The 10,318-nt window shown below is 47.2% G+C and overlaps 1 protein-coding gene across 1 annotated transcript; it reads left to right on the top strand.

Moving 5' to 3' along the window:
* Positions 1 to 24: 24 nt before the first annotated feature.
* LOC307085728 (uncharacterized protein) lies at positions 25 to 9,977 on the top strand. The gene is made up of 14 exons (XM_079750591.1): positions 25 to 209; positions 863 to 918; positions 1,559 to 1,740; positions 2,293 to 2,471; positions 3,670 to 3,831; positions 4,040 to 4,085; positions 4,223 to 4,356; positions 4,523 to 4,583; positions 4,933 to 5,087; positions 5,385 to 5,658; positions 7,154 to 7,310; positions 7,586 to 7,818; positions 7,965 to 8,026; positions 8,523 to 9,977. The coding sequence occupies exons 1-14, from the start codon at positions 105 to 107 to the stop codon at positions 8,556 to 8,558; spliced, it is 1,842 nt and encodes a 613-aa protein (XP_079606717.1). The 5' UTR covers positions 25 to 104; the 3' UTR covers positions 8,559 to 9,977.
* The last annotated feature ends 341 nt before the right edge of the window (positions 9,978 to 10,318 follow it).

Here is a 10,318-nt window from a genome sequence, read left to right as displayed (position 1 = left end):
GTTGTACTGCTGTGAATAGCGCTGATGAGGTGAGCCGTAAGTAAGAGGTTCATCATATCGCTCTGTGCTGCCGGGTCCCAGCATCTCGTCTCCATTCCGCCAGCATGGCTTCGACCGAGGAGGACGCGCTCCTGTTCCTCATCTACCAGCACCTCAAGGTCCACGGCCATCAGAAGGCCGCCAACGCGCTGAAGAAGAGCGTCGCGCAGGTAGCACCGAGCCCGTTTAGTCCCGAGCGTTATACGGTGTTGTTGTTGTTGTTGTGGTAGAGAAGGCGGAGATGCCCGAGTCTCGTCTTCGTGGATCCGTCGGGCTGTTGTTGAGATGTGATCGTCTTTTGTGCGCGTCCTGTGTGTTATGTAATGGGATGAACGGCGGATCAGCGCGCTGTGTGGTGGTGGTGCGGGGAGATCTGGGGGTGGTGGTTGGTGCAGGTCCCGGGTGGATCAGGTCTGGTTGGTGGAGCACATGGCAGCAGGGGAAGAGGCGCCCGACCGAAAAGAACATCGTGTGACCGAGCTCCTGGTCGTAAAGTGGGCTGACCACTCAACAAGGCTAACTACTAACTAACCCACCCTAACCAGAACTGCTCAGCTACACTAACTAACCCTGACCAGAACCATTGCTCAGCAGGGAGGGATTATTATATATTGTTATGAATCATTTCATTTTGTTATTTTTTTACTTACTTAATTTGTGTTTGTTTTTGTCCATGTGTGCGTGCGTGCGTGTGCATGCATGTGTTTGCATGCGTCTGTGCATGTGTCTGTTTGTGCGTGTGTCTGTTTGTGCGTGTGTCTGTTTGTCTATTTGTGTGTGTGTGTGTGTGTGTGTGTGTGTGTGTGTGTGTGTGTGTGTGTAGGTTGAAGCACCAGAGGAATGCTCCAGTCTCCATGATATGTACACTGGCTGGACAAAGTGAGTACAAAGCTGCATCTCTCATATTTAAGGGGTTGTATTAATAAAGTTTATTATTAGTTGTAGTTATAAGGCCCGCCTACAACACAGAAAAGGAACACCTTGTCCCCTTAGCATAGGCCCCGCCCATAGAATGAATTACTTAAACAAGCGAACCCCGCCCATAAATCATAAGTCCCGCCCATAGAACACTGTGTCCAAAACAGCCCTAACCCCGCCTCCAGGCCCCCAGGCCCCTGCCCATCATTCTGTATTCAGTAAATATTTCATCAGTCCCTACTGCTGCCAAACACACACACACACGCACACGCACACAAGGTACCATTACCCAAGAAAAATCACACACAGAAGGGCTCTAGTGCCTGGCTCAAAGGCCCTTTCCTTTCCTCATGGCCGGCTTTTTATGATTTATTTTTTGTTAATAAATGCCTTGTGTGTGCCTGTTTGTTTGTGTGTGTGTGTGTGTGTGTTTGTGAGTGCGTGTGTGTGCCTGTGTGTGTGTGTACGTTCATGCCTGTGTGTCTGTGCGTGCGTTTGTGTGTGTGTGTGCGGTCGGGCGTGCTTATTTGTGTGTGTGTGCGGTCGTGCGTGTTTATTTGTGCGTGCGTTTGTGTGTGTGTGTGCGGCCGTGCGTGTCTAGACTATGTTCCTTAGCCCAGGAGCCCAAACAGGAAATTGAGGTGGACTCCACCACGGTGAAGAAGAGATTCAAGATGGAGGCGGGCGCGGCCGCAGAAGAACTCTCCTGCAGACCAAAAGAGGAGGAGGAGGAGGCCAAGCCCCTCATCACCCCAGAGACCCCCGACACCAAACCCCCTGCTGGTACCTGTCCGACTGACTTACTGTCTGTCTGTATCTGTCTGTCTGCTGATCTGTCTGCCAGTCTCTCTGTCTGTCTCTCTCTGTGTCTGTCTCTCTGTGTCTGTCTGCCCCTGCTGAACTGTCTCTCTGTCTTTGTGACTGAGTGTCTCTCTGACTGTCTGTGTGTCTGACTGTCGGTGTGTTTGTCTCTCTGTGTGTCTGCCTGTCTGTGTGTCTGCCTGTCTGTGTGTCTGCCTGCCTGTGTGTCTGCCTGTCTGTGTGTCTGTCTCTCTGTGTGTCTGTCTCTCTGTGTGTCTGCCTGTCTGTGTGTCTGTCTTTCTGTCTGTGTGTCTGTCTCTCGGTGTGTCTGCCTGTCTGTGTGTCTGCCTGTCTGTGTGTCTGCCTCTCTGTGTGTCTGCCTGTCTGTGTGTCTGCCTGTCTGTGTGTCTGCCTGTCTGTGTGTCCATCGTCTGGGTCATTGTGATGAGCTGCCCTGAGCTCTCCTCAGCAGGCTGAATAAAGACTTCTCTTCAGCGCTTCTGTTGTGAAAACATCCTGGTTCTCCTGACCTAGGAGCCCCAGAGGCCCAGGCTGAGGGCGAGCAAGACCCTAGTGAGGAGCCTCCCTGCCTGGGGAAGACCTCAGCCTCAGACCAGCCCGACAACCAGGAGGAGGAAGAAGAGAAGGAGGAGGAGAAGGAGGAGGAGGAGGAGGAGGTGGAGCAGGAGGAGGAGAGCAAATCACAGGAAGAGGTCAAAAGATTGACAGAATCTAGTGTGTGTGAAGATAGTGTCGGACACTATAGATAGATAGAGAGACACACACACACACACACACACACACACACACACACACACACACACACACACACACACACACACACACACACACACACACACACACACACACACACACACACACACGCACACACACACAGCCTGCATTTCTGTGCTCCGGTCAATGTGATAATCCTTAGATCCAGTGTTGATAGACTCTTTCCGGAAAACACACACATCATGGGGTCTGTGTGTAATGTATGCGTGTAGGATCTGTGTGTGTGTTTGTTTAATTTGTGGAGGTTAATGTGTGTTCGCTGTCTGTATGTGTGTAATGATTGGGGGTTAATGTGTGGGAGTTAATGTGCGTTGATGTGTTTGTTTAATGATTTGGGGTTACTGTGTGTGTGTTTTATGTGTGTGTCTTTGTCCCGGTCCACTGATGTGGAGCGCTGTGATATTTGGCTCTGGTTTTGTTTGGACAGAACCAGGACCTGAGCCCACAGAATGTTAATCTTTATCCAGACCGGGAGTCTGTGTGTGTGTGTGTGTGTGTGTGTGTGTGTGTGTGTGTGTGTGTGTGTGTGTGTGTGTGTGTGTGTGTGTGTGTGTGTGTGTGTGTGTTTAAGTGCACAAATGTGTGTGTGTATAGCTGTGTGTGTGTTTGTGTGTCGCAATCTGTCAGTAACCTTGATGTACATACTTTAGCACAATATAAATTAATCTCTTTCCTGTCTCAACGCCCACTCCAGAACATTACTGTGTTGTTATGAACACTTTGTTTAACACTTTGTTCCTGGGCTCACGCAGGAAACACAAAACAACCACCAGAGACCTTCTGTGGTTGAACAACCTCCCAGCTTTCTTCCATTATTCCTCTCCCCAGCCTGTCCTCCATTCATCCCTAAACCCAGTGTATCAAAGCACATGACGAGGGCGGGGCTCTCAGTGGTGGGAGGACAGGGGAGAGGAGTCTTCAACTAACAGTGGGGGGTCAGAGACAGGGGGGTCAGAGACGGGGGTCTGGCAGGGAGGGGGACAACAGCATGAGGCGAAACCATATCTAACTGTCTATCAGTTAGTACAATCCTCAGCAGTTTCCTGTACAACCTTTGGTATACATCATATATATTACAGTTTGTGACTGAGGTTAAAATGTGTTTCTGTTCATTAGTCGGCTGCTGCTCACCCAGATACCGAAGCCCAAGACCAATCTGGAGAGGCCGCTCCGGTCCTCGACGCGCCCAGCCTGGAACTCACTGAGCAGGCAGAGGCTGAACTCCAGCCCCCTGCTGCAGCCGAGGCCTCAGAGCCCAGGGAGGAGGAACCGGAGAAGGTGAAGTTTAATAAAGATGTTCTGAGAGACAAAAAGTATGTCTCCACCCCCCCCCCCCCAATCCTTTACCCGCTCTCTCTTTCTTTCTCCCTATCTCTCTCCCTTTGTCTCTCTCTCTCCCTATATTCCTCTCCCTGGCTCATTGGCTAAGTAAGACATGCAGCATCATGTTAATGATGATGTTCTGATACTCTCTCACTCATCTCAGGAGACCAATGAGGAGACGGCAGAGAGTGAAGACCCACCTCCCCTAGGTAACAAGCAATCAATAGCGTTCATTTAGAGTTCCTCATGCTTGTATGGTATATTGTCATGGATGCAGTATACATGTGAATTATTGACAAAGCACTGCAGTATAAATGTGTTAACTGGTCTACTTCCATCTGCCCAGCTCCTGAGGAGACTGCTTCTCCTGTGTCTGAGGAACTGGAGAAGGAGAAGGAGGAGAAGGAGCAGGAAGAGGAGGAGGAGAAGGAGGAGGAGAAGGAGGAGGAGTTAGTCGTTCATGCAGACAAAGAGTCTGAGGTAGGGACCATCATTTCACACAATAAACTGAATATAAGGTATACAAACACTTAATAAATGTGATTGGTTAACCTGATTTATTTGCTGGCTAGATCCGTAAAAAAGTTACCTTGATTTGAAAAGTCAAGTTAGTTCACCCACCTCCTCCTCTTTATGTCTCCTTCAGCCAGCAGGGGGCGCTCGCCTGGAGGATGAGGCCGTCACCTCCACCACCGGCACTGACACAGGTAGAGGACAGGGGTCAGAGGTCAAACACAGGAGGACACCTTACAGGGTTAGGGTTCAGGGGTCAAACACTGGAGGACACCATACAGGGTTAGGGTTCAGGGGTCAAACATAGGCCATGACTTGACAGGAGAAACAGAGTGTTAAACTAAGGAATACTACTAACTTACTACTTGTAACTTAATATTTTGTTTCAGTCGGTTTAGACCTGTTTATCGGTCAGTTAAGACCGGTTTATTAGCCGGTTCAGACCGGTTTATTAGTTGGTTAAGACCAGTTGATTTGTTGGTTTAGACCGGTTTGTAGCTCAACAGATGTGATTGGTTGATAATAACTTGTCGTGACCCCTAGCGGCGACCCCTCCAGAGGTCGACGGAGAGGAGGAGGAGGAGGAGGAGGAGGAGCCAGAGGAGACGCCCAAGAAGAAGAAGAAGAAGAAGACCAAGAAGGTAGTGGAAGACATGCCCACTGTGGAAGACACGCCCACTATGGAAGACACGCCCACTGTGGAAGACACGCCCCTGGAGGAGGACACGCCCCTTGAAGAAGACACGCCCCTTGAAGAAGACAAGCCCCTTGAAGAAGACAAGCCCCCCATCAAGAAAGGAAAGAAGCCGAAAAAGAGAAAGACAGAAGAACAGGAGCCGGTGGAGGAGGAGAAAGTAGTGGAGGAGGAGGAGAAGGAGGAGGAGACTTCTGAACCTCCTGCGGAGAAGAGAACCAAGAAGAAGAAAAAGGGGAGCGAGAAGGTGGTGGAGGAGGTGGCAGTGGAGGAAGAGGAGGTGGTCACCACACCACCAAAGAAGAAGAAACGCAAGAAGGTGGCTAAAGCATCCGAGGAGGAGGTGCAGGAGGAGCAGGCGCCGGACGAGGAGGTGCCGGAGGAGGAGGAGGCTGTGACTCCTGAAGCCCCTCCCAGCTCAGAGAAGAAGAAGAGGAGGAAGAGGAAGAGGGGAAAGAAAGCAGCAGGCGCAAAAGAGGAGGAGCAGGAGAAAGAGGAGGAGGAGGAGGTGGAGCAGAAGGAGGAGGAGGAGGAGGAGGTGGAGGAAGAAGAGGAAGAGACACCTAAAGGTTCAGGTAGGAATCAGGAACACAATGTGTGCTGCCTCCCAGTCTCCTGCACGCTACAAAATAACAACACACTATCATGAGGATAGTATACGTATATATATATATTATTTTTTTTATTGAATGTGTAGAATAATATAAACAAAATATTGAGCAATAAAATGCAAGAAATAAAATAAATACAAACGAATGGGATCCTCAGGATTCTAAGAAACAAATACATAACTCAAATAATACAGTTCATGTTCAAAAGGGATAGGATGAAGTTGAAAACTTTTCTGGTCCTCTTATTTTTTTATAATAATTCACAGGAAATAAATATTCTGTTTGAGTCAATCAGTGTCTTCGATGTTCAACTCGTAGGTTTAAACAAAGCAAAGCTTTTGGACAAAACAATAACAAAATATCGGGACAGATTAACCAAAACTATGAAACAAGAAATAGCAAAACAGAAATTCACAGTTTATAACAATTCAATTTTTTGTTTCTGAAGAGCTTTTTTAGTATTAACATAGTGGTCAATTTTTTTCAGATCATCAGTTATTCCACAGACTAAGTTAACAAGAGAGAAGCTAAAAATAGTTCCAGTGATTAGGCCATCTTTTATTTTTACAGATGTGCGTGAAAGACGTACAATAGGTTAGCCATTGCCATGGTAACTGGCTGGCTGTCTGGGCAGTAGCTAAATATGGCAAAGCGCAAATATGACCCCTGGTATGTCAAATATGGACTTATGTACATCGAGGATAAAAAGGGGCCAAAAGCCCGGTGTGTGGTATGGAGTGTAGTGCTCGCACAAGAGAGCATGAAACAATCAAAATTGAAACGTCCTTTGGAAACAAAACATGTGCAAAGACACCCCGGCCGAGTCCATGAGCTGGGCATCACAGAAGTGCCTGACATCATCCTGTTCCAAACAAGAACAGGCACGCCGTGCATCCTACCACGTAGCTCATCCTATTGCAAAGGCCAAGAAACACAACACAATAGCGGAAGAGCTTCTCTTACCTGCAGCAATGAACATGGTCAGACAGGTTATAGATCAATCGGAGGCAGATTAACTGAAGACCATACCACTGTCGAATGATACAATAGGTAGGCGCATTGAAGAAATGTCTGGTGACATAAATTTGCTTGGTTTGAATAAAAATGGGTTGCGACATAATGACCATGGAAAGTGGGTCCCAAGGCCTGACGAGTTGAGAACCACTGGTATATACTACTGTACACACTACTGACCCCGGTCTAGTGCACGCTTCACAATAACGACACATTATCATTAGTATAGTATACACTACTGTACACACTACTGACCCCGGTCTAGTGCACGCCTCACAATAACGACACATTATCATTAGTATAGTATACACTACTGTACACACTACTGGCCCCGGTCTACTGCACGCTACACAATAACAACACATGAAACACTGTTAGTGTGATAGGTACAATTAAAACTATTAAACACACTGCTCTCTCTGTCTGTGTCCTGTCCTGTCTCCAGGTGTCTCTCGCCCTCGCCACGCCCTGATCTCCACGTCACTGAGGAAGCGCTTCGGGAGGCGGAGCCGGCGCCTCAAGGCGGGGAAAGCCAATCAGAACGCGGCTGAGCCGGCCGACTCGCCGGAGCAGGACGACCCGAACGTCAGGAAGAGCAAAAGGTTAGCAGTTAGCGGTTAGTGGCCCGACACTACGATAACCTACGCTCATGTAGCTTAGCCTGCTAAAACCACTGGTTCTACATAGCCAATACTACGCTACTGAACCTTTGCTGGCTGATGACCTCTTGTCTATGGATAGCCTCATGATGTACGTTAGCGTAGCATTCTGACTGCTGAAAGCAGTCGTTTTAGCAAGCTACTGCGCAGCATTTTGCTAGCCTCTTGTCCAACGGACAAAGCAATCCTGACTCCTCGCTCTCACCGGTCTGAACCAGAATCAAGCAGAGCCAGCCGGACGAGGAGAGCACGCCGACGAAGAAGAGGAGAAAGAAGGGCGGAGCGAAGGAGGAGTCCGTCGCCGAGGAGGCTGAGCAGGAGGAGGCCACGCCCCCCAGCCTAGAGAAGAAGAAGAAGAAGAAGAAAAAGAAGACCGCCATTGGAGGAGAGGAGGAAGGGGGCGGAGCCGACCAGGAGGAGGTCATTCCCGAGCCTCCGGCCAAGAAGAAGAGTACGTAGTTTAATCATTGATCATTGGTCGGTCTGTTGATGTCACCCAGTGTCTGATGGTTCTGATTGGATGATGATTCTGATTGGCTGATGATTCTGATTGGCTGATGATTCTGATTGGCTGATGATTCTGATTGGCTGTTCCAGAAAGGACCAGACCGGCGGAAAAGGTGGAGGAGGAACCGGAGGCAGAACCGGAACCCGTGAGGGTGAGAACTATGAGAGTTCAGGACCGAGTTCATACTGAGCTTCTCGCTCACACATTCTCTCTCTATCTCTCTATCATACTCTCTCTCTCACTATCATACTCTCTCTCTATCTCTCTATCATACTCTCTCTCTCTCACTATCATACTTTCTCTCTATCTCTCTATCATACTCTCTCTCTATCTCTCTCTCATACTCTATCTCTATCTCTCTCTCATACTCTCTCTCATACTCTCTATCATACTCTCTCTCTCACTATCACATTCACTCTCGGTCTCACAACACCATACTCTCTCTCTATCTCTCTATCATACTCTCTCTCACTCTCAAACGATCATCCGTATGTATGTATGATGGCATAATCGTGTTATCAAATTGTCTTAGCGTTTCATCTCGTTGTTTCATTCATCTCATATTTATTTACATATATATATTTTGCCCTAACCCTTTTCTTTGCTTAATATAACAAATATTTGCAATTATTCTCTTTTCTTTCCAGAAAAAGAAGTCAACCAAAAAGAAGGTTCTGGAATGATCTGGATCATTCTGGATCAGTCCGTTGCATCTGGGAGCCTTCTGAGAGACCCAGATCAGGCAACGGTACTTTCTACTTCCTGTGACCTCACTTCCTGTACATCTGAAGTCGTTACTATGCAAACATGGAGGAGGCTTCGTTTAGTGCACAACAGACTGTGATGTGTTTTTAAACTGATCCCGTGATTAGGGACAATCAATTAATGTGTGTATGAAATAATGGCGGGTTTTCATGTGTGAGTGAATATAATGGTGAGTTAGGTATGGATGTAAGGAGGACCGGGTAAGAGGTCAAAGGTCAGGGTCCTGAGGCTGTCTTTTTAGTCTTATTGCTGCTTGTTTTGCCAAAACAGCAGAGCATCTCTCTAGTGTCAGGGAAGTTGAACCTTGGTCAACCTTTTCTGTATCATGTTCCTATGATGCATTAGAAAAGGATCCGGAGAGAGATGGTTAATCTGAGGAAAAGCAATGCATCGTGGGAAATACCAGCAGAATGGTTTTGTCTGATCGCACCGCTTCAGGAAACCAAATCTCTTTTCAGCACAGTTGATCCCAGTCGATGTGAAACGGTGACAAAACATGGGATTCTTTAAAAGGGGCTGAGGATTCAGATAGGATTCAGGCTAGTGAACCGTAATGTAGCTAGTGGTCTGAGAGCATAGCGCGTGCCTAAAGTTTTTACAAAAAATGTAGTTTTGTTTGAGTTTTAAATGAACTCATGATGCATGTGATGAGGGAATTTTGTTTTACTTGGTGAATAGTTGTAGTGTTTACTTTTTTATGGATTCTTTACATTCACATTAACTAAAATGTTCTTTTCATGTTCGGAGGAGAATGTGAACTATGCACCCTAACCGCGCTGACCCCCACGACCTCGGAGGAGGTTGTGCCCGAGGCCAGCGTGCGTTTCTCCCTTCCACGGTGACGGCAACACATACTATGTACTCCATGTTCGTACATCGTGTCGTATTTCAGGGCATCCTGCACACCTTCAAAGGACCTAAGGGGAATCTGTCTGCTGATCACCTGCGTGTTACTCTGAGCCGTGTGTGATAGGTTCACCAATGATTCCCTTTGACTTTTAGTTTAGTGAGACGCCACTGACTGTAGTCTGATTTCCTTGTTTATAGTGTTTGTGTTCTATTTACACGAACACAAAGGAAGTTATTAACCAAGGTCGTTAAAGCCCATATTGATGAGCTCCCTCTCGATCCCTTAGTCGCCCTCAGAGCCAAAGACGGGTCCTGACACGCCCTCATGTTTACTCTGTCAGACCCTGACTTCAGTGTTAGCTTCCTGTAGCAGCGTAGAGCAAAATACACTCCTACTGAATACTAGAAAATGTCTACCTTATAAAGTCACCCAGTTTACAAGTGAACCCTTCCCGTATTAACGTTGTTTTACAGAAGATGGTTCTGTATTTCTGCTTTCTTTATGGTAAATCGTCATGTTTGTTCTGTCCTACATAAAAACCTTAAACACAGCCCGTTTCGTCCTTTGAGAGGGAGTCTATGATGACGTTTCATTGTTCACGTATTTAATTCACTTTTTAACCAGAGACTGAATGATTGTTTTGTTTACCATTTTGCATTATATTGATCTGCTACCTGCATTCACAACGATTAGAAATCCCTGAACCCAAACCATAAAACCTAATTCAAATAGAAGACCTGGAATGAAACCCTTAAACCTAACACCTAATATCAAGCCCTAGAACCAAAAACACCCTACAACCAAATCAAACCCCTAGACTCCAATAAA

This window comes from Pollachius pollachius (assembly GCF_949987615.1).
Source record: "Pollachius pollachius genome assembly, chromosome: 14".
Lineage (NCBI taxonomy): Eukaryota > Metazoa > Chordata > Actinopteri > Gadiformes > Gadidae > Pollachius > Pollachius pollachius.
The sequence above is the reverse complement of the archived record's forward strand: the minus strand, read 5'-3'. Positions and strand labels throughout refer to the sequence as shown.

Bases quoted from the DNA above. Each gene is read 5' to 3' on its own strand.
- LOC307085728 (XM_079750591.1), top strand. From the start codon at position 105: ATGGCTTCGACCGAGGAGGACGCGCTCCTGTTCCTCATCTACCAGCAC. The intron at 1,741-2,292 runs GTACCTGTCCGA...CTCCTGACCTAG, and splicing joins CGACACCAAACCCCCTGCTG to GAGCCCCAGAGGCCCAGGCT. The intron at 4,357-4,522 runs GTAGGGACCATC...TGTCTCCTTCAG, and splicing joins ATGCAGACAAAGAGTCTGAG to CCAGCAGGGGGCGCTCGCCT.